This window comes from Fistularia commersonii, chromosome 25 (genome assembly GCF_037954325.1).
Source record: "Fistularia commersonii isolate RoL2024-O1a breed Wild chromosome 25, RoL_Fcom_v1.0, whole genome shotgun sequence".
Lineage (NCBI taxonomy): Eukaryota > Metazoa > Chordata > Actinopteri > Syngnathiformes > Fistulariidae > Fistularia > Fistularia commersonii.
This window is the reverse complement of record NC_141308.1, coordinates 1,676,562-1,692,000: the sequence shown is the minus strand read 5'-3', so window position 1 is coordinate 1,692,000 and position 15,439 is coordinate 1,676,562. Positions and strand designations below refer to the sequence as shown.

At 44.7% G+C, this 15,439-nt stretch overlaps 3 protein-coding genes across 4 annotated transcripts; 2 read left to right on the top strand and 1 right to left on the bottom strand.

The window, feature by feature from the left end:
* The first annotated feature begins 688 nt into the window (after positions 1-688).
* On the top strand, positions 689-3,978 carry scg2b (secretogranin II b). The gene is made up of 2 exons (XM_086171881.1): positions 689-882; positions 1,296-3,978. The coding sequence occupies exon 2, from the start codon at positions 1,313-1,315 to the stop codon at positions 3,101-3,103; it is 1,791 nt and encodes a 596-aa protein (XP_086028007.1). The 5' UTR covers positions 689-882; positions 1,296-1,312; the 3' UTR covers positions 3,104-3,978.
* Positions 2,288-11,726, bottom strand: ap1s3b (adaptor related protein complex 1 subunit sigma 3b). Of its 2 annotated transcripts, XM_086171882.1 has the most exons (6): positions 11,565-11,726; positions 7,455-7,633; positions 7,228-7,336; positions 6,994-7,131; positions 5,002-5,063; positions 2,288-4,864 (listed from the first exon to the last, which is right to left on the bottom strand). In XM_086171882.1, the coding sequence occupies exons 1-5, from the start codon at positions 11,565-11,567 to the stop codon at positions 5,022-5,024; spliced, it is 471 nt and encodes a 156-aa protein (XP_086028008.1). In that variant the 5' UTR covers positions 11,568-11,726; the 3' UTR covers positions 2,288-4,864; positions 5,002-5,021. The 2 variants fall into 2 exon arrangements, with proteins under 2 accessions (XP_086028008.1, XP_086028009.1); XM_086171883.1 differs by lacking the exon at positions 5,002-5,063 and having other exon boundaries at positions 11,565-11,724.
* A 258-nt stretch (positions 11,727-11,984) lies between these two features.
* On the top strand, positions 11,985-15,407 carry dhrs12lb (dehydrogenase/reductase (SDR family) member 12-like b). Its single transcript, XM_086172164.1, has 11 exons — positions 11,985-12,123; positions 12,553-12,686; positions 12,764-12,846; positions 12,928-13,023; positions 13,110-13,191; positions 13,278-13,339; positions 13,469-13,573; positions 13,769-13,859; positions 14,348-14,485; positions 14,579-14,843; positions 14,890-15,407. The coding sequence occupies exons 1-10, from the start codon at positions 12,068-12,070 to the stop codon at positions 14,743-14,745; spliced, it is 1,014 nt and encodes a 337-aa protein (XP_086028290.1). The 5' UTR covers positions 11,985-12,067; the 3' UTR covers positions 14,746-14,843; positions 14,890-15,407.
* The last annotated feature ends 32 nt before the right edge of the window (positions 15,408-15,439 follow it).

Here is a 15,439-nt window from a genome sequence, read left to right as displayed (position 1 = left end):
CAAAACAATTCTCGCACAGGGAGTTCATTAGAACCAGCGGACAAAGCAGTAATAAGCGTTGTTATAAGCCCCCGATCTCACCATTCACCTCGCCACAGCCCACCCGCGACCTTCGGCCGGGAGGTGACACGCTGTTGCCCCTTTTATCTCGACGACCTGAGGAATGCAGAGGGTTTTTTGACATCCACACCCACCCACCCTGCGAAGGGGGGATGTTTTATCATCGTCTCTGTCAGCAGAGAGAGACGGTGGGAGGGAAGGAGAGAGTGAGGGAGAACTGCGACATCAACTCCGCGGTGGTTTCAGCCTGTGAGTCATCGCCGGAGGATTTAACCCTTCGACTGCTGGTGACGATGTTCAAACGAAATAAATGCACCGTCTCGAAGGCGAGTTCGAAAATTCCGCCTCCGATGCACTTCAGTGGGAAAGGATGCATCATGATCTCAAACAGATGTGCCAAACCCTCACTCCCAGCACCGAGCGTCGATGGGTGTTTTTTCCCGGAGTGATAACGTGAATTAACAGCATTCATTCATCAACATGCGCTTAGATTCAGTTGGACAATTGGACAACTGGCCGCGCATCTTTTACATTCATTATATTTGACTGAGCGGCGCAATGACACTCACTGAGCCGAGTACTATTTTTAATGCAGCCATCTCTTTTGTATGGCATACCATGAACCCTTGAGTCTTTTCTTTTTTTTTTTTTTTTTTTTTTTTTTTAGGGGCGCCGTCTCTTGCGTGTGTTGTGTGATGACGCGGCGGTCAGGTGTTGGCTGATATAACGGGGGGAGCTGTCCAAGTGCTGAAAACAGAAGACCAGCGCGCTCCCGGGGAGATGCCATACACCTTCACTGCTATCTGAGCTTTATTCCCAAAGGTAAGAAAACGCCTTATCTCTTCAAAAAAAATAAAATAATAACCATAGTCTTTTTCTTCCAAATAAATTATTTTGAATAATTTTTCCGCCGAGACTTGTCTAAAAACGCTGGCACATCCGCGGTGTTATTGTGGTGATCGACGGGCTTCCTGTTTACAAATTTTGTAGCGGAGTTGCAGCAGAATGAGTGTATATGTTATATGGAATATTAAGCCGATTGTCGAGGTTGACCATAACAACGGTAGGGGTGAGTCATCCTCTTACAGCGTCACAAACCTGAGAAACACGCAAACCCCGCACTAAAACTCGCTCACGCGTGTTCCGCGCCGACGGGGTTCGAACCGAGAAATACATACGATATGATTTTTCTTTGAACTGAAAGGGGATGTTTTTTATGCTCTCTCGATTTTCAGGTAATAAATAGCCTATAATGCTGCATTTCCACCATAAGTTGCCCGCGGGGAGAACCGTGGTCCTGCTTGCCTTTGTCCTCCATGGATGCGCCGTGCGGGCTGCGTCTCTCCCCCGTCACTACAGGCTGCGAGGCGGGGACGGCGAGGGACAGCCGGCTGCCTACACGCCCAGCTCCGACATGCTCAAAGCCCTGGAGTACATCGAAAACCTGAAGCATAGGGGTCGAGCCGAGCCGGCAGACTACGACGAAGTTGACAAGTTCAGGGTCCTGCTGCAGCTGGCCTCGGAGCAGGACGAGGGTCCCGGAGACCGTCAGCCCGCAGCCGCTGCGCAGAGGCAGGACGTTACAGCCGAGCAGCTCATGAAAGCCCTGCTCAGGTCCCTCCAGGAGCATCCCGAGAAGGAGGCGAAGCTCAGCTCCTCGTCGGCGCCCAGGAACGACGGCCGTGCGCACCGGCACCGCGCCAAAGACGCGGAGATCCCAGAGAGCGCGGCGGTGGACTACGGAAACTTCCCCAGACCCCACAAAAAATACCCGCTGATGTTTGAGGATGAGGAGAACACGGACGCTTCCAAGCGGGCCACGGAAGACCTGGACGAGCAGTACACGCCTCAGAGCCTCGCCAATTTGCGCTCCATCTTCGAGGAGCTCGGGAGAATGCCCGGCGCCGGCCAGAAGAGAGACGCGTTGGAGGACGACGACGAGGATGAGGAAAATGCGCTCAGCCTCCGAAGCCAGCCGTACGAGGACGTGGTCGGGGGAGAGGAGTGGGTCCCCGTGGAGGACAGGGAGGAGACCGAGGAGATGGTCAACGGGAGTCGTGACGAAATGGAGAGAGCGCTTGGTGAGCGGGAGGAAACGGAGAGGCAGGAGATGCAAAGGCGAGTGGACCAGGACCAGGAGGAGGCGGACGATGACACCAAGCTGGTCGATTACTACCTGCTGAAGGTGCTGGAGATGAGCGATCAGACCCAGAAGCGGGACAAGACCGGGGAGCAGAGAAAAAGACTGATCCGCCCTTCCATCGTGGACCCTCGGACGGTGAAGGAGCTGCTGGAGCTCTCGCTGAAGCTCCACGTCCCGCCGCAGGACCTGATCGACATGCTTCTCACAGAGGAGCTCAGGAAGCTCCACCGCAACCCCCAGGGCTCCTCCCGCTACACCGCCAGCCAGACACCCAAAATCCGGTACTTCAGCCGCAGACTTCCGCTGAAGAGCAAGGCGGCACCCGAAGATATGGACAGGGAGGACTTCTTAGACATCATCGGCGTCGAGACGATCAGCAACGAGTACCCGGTGGTCCAGAGACCCATGAAGACCCCCTCCTCCTCCTCCTCCTCGGACAGACTCCCGGTGGCGTCGATCCCCGCTGCCAATCCGGGGCCAGTCAGGATCCCCGCTCCATCAGGTCGCAGGGAGAACCTGTTTCTATCCGAGCTCAACAAGATGCCGCTGAAACGCCAGGCCGGTGACGACGGTGACGTGGAAGACGAGGTGACCACCTACCTGGCGGCCAAGATCCTCACCGAGTACCCGAACGGCATCTCCAAGCGGGACACGCAGGCTCAGCTGAAGGACCAGTTTCCCTTCGAGCTGTACGACCGGGCCATCAAGGACTACCTGAGTCAGGCTGACGGCGAGAGGAGGCCGGTGTCCAAGAGGGAAACCGGTCAGGAGGCCCCGGAGGAGAAAGTCAACCCTACTGAGATGCAAGTGAATGAGGAGAACACGCCCGACACCTCGGCTCCTCAGATCGCGAATGAAGATGCGGAGGAGCACCGTGAGAAGACCGTGGCGGGGATGTAGGATGACCCTCCCCCCACCCTCACCCTCACCCATCCCCCCGCAAAAGACGCACGAAATCATGATTATACTATCCATACTGTCTCGAAAAAAAACAGTCTGGTGGATGTGATCTAGTTTACAAGTTTCTATTCTATGATGGTATTACTAATGTCACCCTGACTAAATGAACTGTGGCATTTACAGCCTCAGTGCATTTCTAGGAAAATATTAGTCCCTACTTTGCTGCAATGTCATTATAGGAATATTAAAGTGGTATCATAATTTGAAGGTACAATCCTCATAAGCCCAAAGGGCATATTCAAAACCCAGGATTTGCCTACAACTATACTGACTTATATCAACCACAATGTCATTAATGTTATAGTTTTGTGATGCTGTTCCAGTTGGTTTATCTTAATTGTTTTTGTAAACATGGCAGAAAAAAACAGCTTATATATTTTTTTTTAAATTATGACTAAATATGTAATGGTAATTTCTTTCCTTCAGTGTGAAACACATCAATATATAAATATAGTTGTAAGTTATGCTGACTGGGCCTTTAAAACAATCTCCAGTCACATCTGTTACCATCACGATACACTGACGAGAGCACGAAGGGATGCTAGATATTTTTGGCGATTGGGGCAGCGTGTCGGGTAGAGAATGGGTGTTGTTTTGGCTCATGATATATTCAGGGTTAGTGGATTAATTGTTATTATGGATATTTATTTCCAAGTGAAACTATAAGTCTGTTGCCTGCCTTCCAACCCTTTCATACCGCAAAGCTCTGTATCGTTGGCCTAGCAGTGGTTGTGTTATGTATCCTCATTTTTAAACCATTTTGTACATGCTCAATAATGTGTGACAACTCACAGATGAATAAAGCATCAGCGATATTCTTCTTGTGTTGTATTGCCTTATTAAAAAAAAATAAAAATAAAAAAACAACACTGGAGCAACTGAAGTTTTTACATTCTGAATAAAATCATGCAACAGGCCGTTATCAAAATGCATATTTAATCATAACTTAAGAGCGAAATTGCACACAGTAATAAAAATCATACTCACATCCACAAACGCAGGTAGTATTTTTTTAAAAGTAAGGGTGCCTCAGAAATACAGTATTTACAGATAAAAAATGTTGAGAAATACTGTGATGACTATTCAATTCAGAAATCGGCTACTTCTCGAGGTTACGATCAAATATATATATATATATATATTTTATTATTTTTTTAAATGCATATACACTCTTAATTCATCATCAAATCATAACTGCCAAGGTTTTGGGCAGGTCTAGGCTATTGTAGCTTGTGATATAAATGTAGGAGGCGATCGGCAGAAACTAGGTCTAAGAGGGTTGTTAAACTAAAGGGGATGTCATTCATTGGGGACAAAAGAGCAACTTTTGTGGGATTACCTGGACTGGAATGTGAAAAGGTAAAGTGAAACAAAGGAGTAAGCGCACGCACACGCGCGCGCACACACACACACACGCGCACACACACACACACACACACACACCTATTTATTTTTAATTCTACTCTATTGAGCGTCAGTGACTGCAGTTAAAAAAAGAAACAATATTAAAAAAAAATAAAAAATAAAAAGTCACACCCCTCCTCCTTCAAATGAATGAAAAGGAGTCAATTTCTTCTTTGGAAAACGAGCAAGAGAATCAGGTCACACACAATCTTCTTTGACTCACTTCAGTAAATTTTGATGCTTTATTCCTCTAGCCAAAGGTTAAAACGCAGGTTTGCTCATGTACTCCTCCATGGTCTGCAAAACGAGAAAAAAAAGGAACAGACAGGGTGAAACAGCTTCAAATAAGTTGAGATGCAAATAATATAACATCACCTGCTATTAGATGCTGAGAAGACCAACACACAGTAACTAACACAAGCAGAACATCTAACCTGTCTGTCCATATTCAAGGTCATCCAAACAGCTCCACCTCATACCACTCACTGTTGTCATCCTAAAGTGATAATGATCAAAGTAAATGGGAGGCTATACTGCGCATATTCCAAATCTACACTCATGTGTTAGAAAGCCCAACACAGACGCAGAGAACACACCCAGTTAACTACTTTACCACACAGACGCAGGAAGTATATGCCAAATACTAAGCCTACGCCAAGTTGCAAGGAACTCTGTCTCTGACTCGCAATAACGTGGGCAGAGAGAGAGAGAGAGAGAGAGAGAGAGAGAGATACGGCAAGTACGTAAGAAAATAGCAGCACAAAGCAGGTACACAAAATGGCATAATACCGTATTTTTCGGACTAGGAGTTGCATCTTTTTTCATGGTTTGGCGGGTCCTGCTACTTACATATTAAAATATCGACGGTAATTTCACATGTTCGTTATTTTCACGCTAAAAGCTGCGACAGTGCGCTCCAGGCTTGTGTGCCAGTATCTCTTACTCGATTTACTCCTGTACCACGGAAAATTAAAATATAAACGTAAAATATAAACATATAAAGACAACCGAGAAAGACTCGACACAAATGCTCCCAAAAGGAAAATCATATTCTGCAGACTACAAGCTGCAAGTAGTGAAATATGTAACTGAAAAAGCTAATCGAGCAGCAGAAAGAAAGTTTGGAGTGAGAGAGAAACTAGTGAAGGACTGACCAAAAGCGGAGGCTACACTAACTGCGATGAAGAAAACAAAAAAAGCTAAGCGTGGGCTAAAAGCTAAATGGCCACAGCCAGAGGAACAAGTTCACAAATGGGTGCTTGAACAACATGTTGCTGGGAGAGGCTGGTCAACAGTGCAGCTATGTCTCCATGAGCAGGTACTGTAGTTACCAAGGCGATGAATATATCACTTTACGGGAGGACCTCCTTGGTGTTACCGCTTCATGCTACGCAACCGCCTCTCTATCAGAGCAATGTCCCAAAAACAGGCACACAGAAGAGGAAGCGGCGCGCCGTCTACCTCCGGAGATGGACGAGTTGCTCAGAAGGGACACACAGGATGAAAAATTCAATGGATTTAGGGATTTGGAGTGAGATCGAGGGTTTGGTAAAGTTTTATGATTTGTTGTTTTTGCTATAGTTATCTGAATAGCTGTTAATATGTTAGGTTAACATACCAGACACCTGTTCAGCCTGTCGCTCTCTATTCTGTTGTTATTACTAGTGTCACACCCCTGCCGTACTGTATAGATGAACATTCAGTGCCCTGTGATTTCCTACTAACTGTGAATGTGTTTTGGGAGGAGAGAGCGCGCTGAGACGGAGAAGATTAAGTGGAGCAGCTGTTGCTTCATTGTTAATTGTTCTAATAAAGATCAGGTTTAACCACCAATTGTCACCGTTGGGCACGTACCCTCAGACATTGCACTGTAAGTTTCCTTTCAAGGTGAATGTCTGGTCTTGGTCTCTGATTTTATCAAATTCCCCCCCCAAATGCGAATTCTAGCCCAGTGTGAGTTATATATGTTTTCTTTTTCTTCTTCATTATGCATTTTTTGGCTGGTGAAAATTATAATCTGGAGTGACTTATAGTCCGAAAAAATACGGTACTAGTGAAATAGAACAGCTGAAAACAGAGCAACTCTTAAAAAAGACAAGCGGCACACCAGGGATTCTGCAGCACCACTGTTAATTGAGCTGATTGTCACACTGACTACTGCCTGGTAAGTTCACTCTCACACAAATCACATGGAACAATTTCCCAACACTGGAGCATGATACTCTGTTATGATGACAAAATTCAAACACAATCAAACAGAGGAATCTGGATTCTTGAATGGTTTGAAATGTACCCCGCCGCCACAGTAACTGCATTGTTGCGCTTCATAATGTTTTGTCAGCAGATGCAACATGCTCACACCAAATTGTCAAACTGGCTGGCGCAACGTGTCGAGCTGTTGCTGAGTGTGTGCCAGAGCCCCTCACCTCCTGTAGCATGTCTGATGCTTCAATACAGCGATTCACAATCTGTTTGGAGGTTTCTTGTACTTCCCCTCCCATAAGAAACTCATCCAGGATAAAATAGGCCTTCTCGAAGTTGAAGATAATGTCCAGCTCGCACACCTGAAAGAGGGATATTAGAGCAAATTTTTATGAAAGCGGAGCGTCCAGGGCTGTTTGGATAGCACACAACTGTTGAATAGGAGACAGTGAAAATACATTGCCGAAGTATTTGTCCAGTAGCTCCACATAACGATGAATAATCTCCAAGGCCAAGAGCTCATTCTCCTCGTTCTCAATGGCCAAGCAGAAATACAGGCTTGCGTATCTGAGGAAAATTAGTGTTCTATTAGTTGATGAATGAAACATGCGGCATATGTATCTGTAAGCATAAGGTAGGAAGATGATCCCATTCCCATTTTAAGGAGAGTTAAGAAGGAGCCCACCTCTTGTAAATAATCTTTAGGTCTTTCCAGTGCAGGAAGTTGCAGGTGCGTGGCTGCCGTGCCAACACAATGGTGGTCATGTCCCTAATGACCTTCTTCTTCTCACGTTCCGACAAAGGTGTAAACCATTTCTGCAAACGCAGCTTCCCCTGGCGGCTGAAGAGCAGCAGGAAACGCATCTGATAAGGTGAAGACAGGAAGGGGTGAGCCGTTAAAACGCATGAGTGGACGACTATGAGGCTAGTTTTCAGGAGGGTATTATTAACCTACTGCTGACTTAAAACATAAACTAGGGGGCAGGTTAGGTTTTGTCTTTTGCGGAGGTCATGGTTGATTAAAGAATAACTGCTGAATAAACAGCCTCACTCCAAGAAAAAATGTAAACCATGAAGGTCAACAACTGAGAGGGTGTCAAAAGAGTTAAAAAGAGATAAGAATCTCTGGAGACTTTTTTTTCTCCACCAGTTTCCTTAACTATTTCAATTGTTATGTATATGTATATATGCATACATATGTATTGTGTACACACACACACACACACACACACACACACACACACACACACACACACACACACACACACACACACACACACACACACACACACACACACACACACACACACACACACACACACACACACACACACACACACACACACACACACACACACACACACACACACACACACACACCCGAACAACCCCAGTCTACCTTCTCTTTCCTTCTCTCAAAAAAACATCTAACGTGCTGTTTCTCTGATAGACTCATTCCTGATCCTATTCATTCTTATCACTTCCAAAGAGAACCTCAACATCTTCATCTCTGCAACCTCTAGCTCTGCCTCCTGTCTTTTCATTATTGTAACTGTTTCTAGGCCATACGGCATCGCTGGTCTTACCACTGTTTTTTACACCTTTCCTTTCATTCTGGCTGATATAGTCTTCTACCACATAGACACTCCATCCATTCCTACCTGCTTCAACCCATCTCTTCACTTCTTCTCCACACTCTCTGCTGCTCTGAACTGTTGTCCCCTATTACCTGAAATCCTCAAACTTCTTGATCTCCACTCCCTGTAGCCTCACCATTCCACCCGGGTTCCTCTAATTGACACACATATACTCTGTCTTATGGCAACTAACCTTCATTCTTCCCCTTTCCAGAGCTCCACCTCTCTAGATTGTCCTCAACCTGTTCTCTGCTCTCACTACAGCTCACAATCTCATTTGCAAACATCATGGTCCATGGAGATTCCTGTCTAACCTCATCTGTCAGCCTGTCCATCACCACTTCAAATAAGAAGGGGCTCAGAGCTGATCCCTGATGGAGACACACCTCCAACTTGAACTTCTCTGTTTCTCCTACAGCACACCGCACGCCTGTCTCACAGCTAGCATACATGTCCTGCACCAGTCTAACATACTTCCCTGCCACTCCAGATTTCTTCATACAATACCAGAGCTCCTCTTTGTACCCTGTCATATGATTTTTCTAGGTCAACAAAAAGACAATGCAGCTCCCTCTGGCCTTCTCTATACTTTTCTATTAGCATTCTCAACGCAAATACTGCATCTGTAGTACTCTTCCTAAGCATGAAGCCATACTGCTGTTCAGAAATGCTAACTTCTGCTTCCAGTCTAGTTGCCACTGCTCTTTCCCATAACTTCATTGTATGGCTCATCAACTTTATCCCCCTATAGTTGCCGCAATTCTGCACGTCCCCCTTATTCTTAAAAATGGGCACCATCACACTTCATCTCCATTCTTCACACACACACGCACGCACGCACACACGCACGCACGCACACGCGCGCACACACACACACACAACGGGGTGGATTTCTTGGTTATGGATGTCCTGAAATCAATGCGCACTGGCCTCAAACTGGAGGATATGGTTGTGCAGGAATGTAGTCCTGCCCTCCCCTGTGAGGCCTCCCCCCGCCGTCCCCACCCAGTGGTTTAAGTGGCCCAGTGCCATTGTGTTTTTGACTCACATCACCCCCACTCACACCCAGGAGTTTGGGCACGGTGAATTTGGTGAGCTCAAACCTCATGTGGCCTAGCATCCATAAGGACATCAAGGAGTGGGCGGCTGCATGTGTGGTGTGTCAATGTTCTAAGATTCAGCAGCATGTGAGAGCGCCCCTCAAACTGTTTCAGATTCCAGCCAGGCGCTTTGACCATGTCCATGTCGACCTTGTGGGCCCTCTACCTCCGTCGCAGGGTATTACACACCTGCTCACCATGGTTGATTGAACCAAAAGGTGGCCAGAGGCTGTTCTGCTGTCCTCCACAATGATCTCGGGGACAGGCATTTCTTTTCTGGGTCCCACATTTAAGCACCCCGTCAGACATCACTTCAGACAGGGGTCCACAGTTCATGTTGGCGCTTTGGTCGACACTGGCGGCATCATTGGAGGTGAAGATACATTATATGATGGCATATCACCCTCAGGCTAACGGCTTGTGCAAACAGGTCCACCGGCCCCTCAAGGCAGCATTGCATGCTGTGCTCTCAGATGACAACTGGGTCGACAGTTTACTGGAGATTATGCGGAGGCTGCGTTCAGCTCCTTATGACAACTTCAACGCATCACCCGTCGAGCTGGTTCTGGGTCAGTCACTACCAGTCAAAGGGAAATTTTTATCCAAGAGACCTGCTCCTCCACTCAGTCCAGCAGCTCTCGGATTCCAGACCTCTTTCACCACTGTTTTCCATGGTCTTTTGTGCTTAGCTCAAATGTTTGAACTCATCCACGACGCCAACACCTTTTGTTGTTGCACTACAACGCACACGCGCACACACACACACACACACACACACAGACACACACCTTGACAAGCAGTAGCTCAAATATTTAATGGCCGGTCCTGGTTAGTAGAAGAGCGCCTCCATCCCACAGCAAGAAGGGGGTTGGTTCGCTTTTGACTGGAGGCCTTCTGTGTGGAGTTTGCATGTACTCTCCTTGTCTACGCGGGTTTCCTCCAATTTCCTCCCATGATCAAAATCCAAAGTAAAGTGGAGGCCTTAACTCACTCACATGCAAATGATGGGTGGAATGGCTGTATGATTATTTGTATAGCCCTGTGATCAACCGGCGAGCTCACCAGGGTGAACCTCGCCTCTCACCCAATGACAGCTGGAAGAGGCTCCAGCACCACAGCACCCCCGACCCTGAGTGCCAGATAAGCAGCATAGATAATGAATGCATATGTTTCATGTGAAATATTGTAGCATCTGGATCAAAATAACTTAGAATGTGCATTAGGTTGTAGTCTGTAACATCTTGTGTCAGTCAATCTTGAAATGACAAATACTTGTACCTTTATATATTCAATTATTTTTAAAGAGGTGGAAGGAGCGAAGAGTTTTATACCCATTGTGTTTGTGCATAGGAGCACCCAACATCTATGTAATCATATGAGTGATTTTTGTTCTCTTTCACAGCATCACATTCAGTAAAGGTTGAAACACATGCACACAAAGCTAGATGTAGTTATAAGTAAGTGACACAAAGTGGGTCCACTGGCTACTCGCTGTGATGTGGAGGTTGACAAGCAGTTTTGGTATTTATTCTTCCTTATAGTCACTAAAACACAGAACATCTTTGTGGATTGTTATTTTTTCATCACATTGAAGACACATATAAATCAACAGAGTTCGTTCTCTCAGCTCTGGACAGGAAATACCTGTTTGTTTGGAAATGGGATTTGAAATACAATGGGACACGGTAAAAATAATAATACTTTGAAAGAAAAAAAGTCAGCTGACTTGTAAATGCTGAGGGTAAACGTGACACTAGGCCAAAGTGACAAGACCTGTTTGAACGCGGGGCGGCGATGGAAACCAATACCCTCCACTTCCGACTGGCGAGCAAATTTGGAAAGCTTCCTTGAACGCCACGAAACCACCGGTAGAAACTCACCCCTGGTGTGTCAACGTACGTCGACTTTACATCCAAACAAGCAGCAGAGTAAAAACAAACGGTACAAAAGGTGATATTTCGAGTTTTTCCAGCTGAACGATCCGCCTGCTACACGACAGGTGCAACAGGTGAGGAGCCATGCTAGGATGACGTCTGAAACACACTTCATTTTACTTACCATTGTGACGCCGCACCAGAAGATATAAACTATAAAGAAAAAAAAATATTTGGATAAAGTTCTAACCCTCACAAAGGGTTAACAAGTCCGGTGGAGCGCATAACGTCCGCAGTCCACGACAGTCGAGCGGCCGGTCGGGGCGAAAGTTCATAACTCCGCCCTCCTCTCTTACCGCCGGGCGGTTCCTGCTGCTGCGTCATCACACACCTTCAAGCACCTGCATTGGTTATTGGACTCTGATAATGCAAAAGCTGGTCCCGAGTCATCTGACCTGTGCAAATCTCCATTCCATTTCCCAACTGAAAAAAACAAAAAAAACAAAAAAAAAAAACTTACGACTCATTTGTTTGACTTTCATGGAAATGTTCCCATGCAGCGCCACAAGGAGCGCTGCTGCCTCCCCCTCCTCCTCTTGTCTCTTCCCTGCTTCACACGCACAGGTCACAGTGGATGATAGAACAACACGCAGTGCTGGTTTTAAATAAGTCCCTCTTTTCGGTTAAATGTCTCTCTATCGAAACAGCATCTGGTTTTTTAAGGGTATTCACGAGTACACAAGGTCAGTCAACATTTACTCCATCACTTTATTTATTTATCACTGTAATGTGTTGACAGATAGAGTCAATTACAAATGTCAATGTGGATCCTCTTGCATTGTCTGTTTTTATAATACACTTTTACTTTTAAATATTCAGGATTCTGCTTTTTACACATGTTTAGCCTTAAATGACCATTATTATGCTGACTTCGAGGCGGGTGTTCAATGTTTTTCACAAATCAACAGACAAACTGGCCTTTATGTATAACCCCGATAGATCCACTCATAATGATCTATCTTGAACATAACATTTTTACTGCAAGATAGAAAGAGGAAAAGGAGAAAAAAAAAAAAAAGTATTTGTGGTCAAATCCGTGTCTTTATTGATGTCAATTTTAATGTTCAGTTTTGGATAGTATGTTCTTTTGACTTGGTTCACTTTGGTGACAGGAAAGGCTATGAAGCTGCTTCCAAGGACTTTCACCCCCTGGATCTGAATGTGTCTGTCGTGGGAAGATCCTTTATGATCACCGGAGCAAACAGTGGAATCGGAAGAGTGACAGCAATGGCTATAGCTAAGAGAGGTGTGCGCCGGGGAAATGTGTGAACTTTGTTTTCTTGTAATTAAAAGAAATCAAGTTTGGTGGGGTTTCTTTTAAAGGTGGCAGGGTGCACATTGTCTGTAGAGACAAAATGAAGGCTGAAGAGGCTAAAGAGGATATTGTCAATAAGTCTGGGAATACAGTGAGTATAACGTACAATATCAGTCAAACTGACCAAAATGTTGATACATTTCTGTGAAAAATGAGTATCTCTTTGTTGTAGGAAGTCTATGTCCATATTGTTGACTTGTCGGAATCACGCAAAGTGTGGGAGTTTGCCGAGGCCTTCAAGAAACAGTATCTATCCTTGCATGTGTTGGTAGGCAGTGCCCAGAGCCATGGTTGTTTGATGATTTTTCTTTGCAAGATGGAATAATTTTTGTTTTGTTGCAACTTAATGACAAGATAAACAATGCAGGGTGTATGATTCCCAAGAGAGAGGTGAATGATGAAGGACTGGAGAAGAACTTTGCTGTCAACACAATGGGTAAAACCATATCCTGATGGTCAGATTGTTGATCTAATGAGCGCTCGACTCGAGATTTAAACCTCGTGTTTTCTCTCCACCTCTAGCTGTCTATATTCTCACCCAAAGTCTCATACCACTACTACAAAAGAGTCGTGATCCAAGGGTGGTATGTAGCGTCACACAAATACACAATTAATGTGCTCATCCGCGTCATGTGGACAGAATAATGACACTTTTGTATTCGCAATGGTGTGTTGTCTAAACGCACTGTGCTTCTTTTCTTCCTGCCTATTAGATCACAGTGTCCTCAGGGGGCATGCTGGTCCAGAGGCTCCAGTTTGATGACTTGCAGTCAGAGAGGACTTTCTTTGACGCTGTTATGATCTTTACCCATAATAAGGTGAGGCAAATCCATGTTAAAATGTTTTTTTTTTAATTATTTTGTCCCCGATCGTCATCAAAATTTAAACAGATTAGCTGTGGTTGTCACATCTTTCAAAAGATACAAAAGACACAAGATGTTTCAAAATATATTTACAAACTACTCTTTACAGCAGAGAATTACATGCACCAACAGTTACCTGTTTCTCCGTAGAGACAGCAGGTGGTGCTAACACAGGAGTGGGCAAAAGAGTATCCGGAAATTCACTTTTCTGTGATGCATCCAGGCTGGGTGGATACACCAGGTATTTACGTGAATTAAATCAGGTCATATCCCATCTACTCAAAAATCAGTATAGTTTGCGTCAAATGAAAATTTCCCATCAATACAAACATATCAGAGCCCAAGCCATTGACAAAAGGCTGGGAATTCCTTAGCATTGTTCAATGGTTTCAAGATTAAAAGTAGTTGCTGTCAAAGAAAACAACAAACAACCACTTTAAGAGATTTACAGAAGTGAATATCTTCCAGATCCAACCAGTGACCAAAAGTCCTGATTCAGCCTACATATCTATATGTTATAGATATGTTATCTATATGTTTATAGTTGACTAAGCAACACAGACCTTTGCCAAACACTTGGGTAATTTTTTAAATCAATTTAATGCCATTTCTTTTGCTGTCGTTTCTTGGGAAAAAAAAACAAACAAAGACCAATATCAGCTAAAATTATTGTTAGTCTAGTTGAGATTAAATCATGTGCAGTAAGCAGTGTTTTGCTCTCTTTGGCAGCTGTTTCGACATCCATGCCTCAGTTCCATCAGATGATGGGTGATCGGCTGCGCAGTGTAGAGCAAGGAGCCGACACTGTGGTGTGGTTGGCTTTATCTAGAGCTGCTGCCAAGACACAAACTGGCAAGTTTTTCCAAGGTGAGCACGGCCAAGTCTTGCAGGTCCGTCAACAAGCACATACTGAGATGTTCCGTTTTTTATGATTGGTGTAATGAATTGTTTGCATTTCAGATCGTAAACCTGTCCCTGTTCATCTGCCTCTGGCTTGGACTCATAGTTCTTCTGAGGAGATTCACACTTTCATGACTCAGCTGGAAAATTTGACTAAAGGCTTTCAGTCACAACTTGATGTTGAGCCAAATAGTCACCCCAACCCCTGCACCCCCCAGTTTGTTTAACTCCTAATGTAAACATTAGTAGTATTGATGTCAATTACAGTGAAAATAACACATTTATAGTGTCAGCAGTTATAATGTCTGGGCTGTTTCACCATCATGAGCTCATGTCATCTGAATATACAGTAACCCCTTTTCTCAAAGTTTATAATGAGCCATCTATTTGATAATCGAATGTGTTGAAAATAACAAGGGTTATATGACAGGAGTGTACAGATGGCAAATTGTCTCTTTCCTGAATTTTGCATTATACAGTGTGTTGAATTATTGTGCTTCCATGTTTGTGCAGGTGGCTACATCTGTGATGTATAAACATGATTCACTTCCCTTTCAAAGTCAGTTTTGCACTTGAAGTACAACCTTTAACTGGAATTATAATAAGGCTTAATAAAGTCTAGTAAACAAAGGAACAAAGAAATCCGTCATTGGCTTACTTTTAAAATTTTCACAAAGATACTTCAGAAGCATCTGATGATGTAGGGAATATAGAATTTACAATTCACCTTTTTGCGTGCTTTGTTTATGTAGACCCAACAACAGACACACTTGTGTTTTCAACACGTTTTGTAGAAAGAGAGGGAAGTGAGCAAAATATCTCTGAAAAACTACAGGACAACAAAAAATAGTATAGAGCATTCACATTTTTTCTGAAGGATCCTTTTTTTTCAGTATGATCTTAAAGGGATTAAAAAGACTC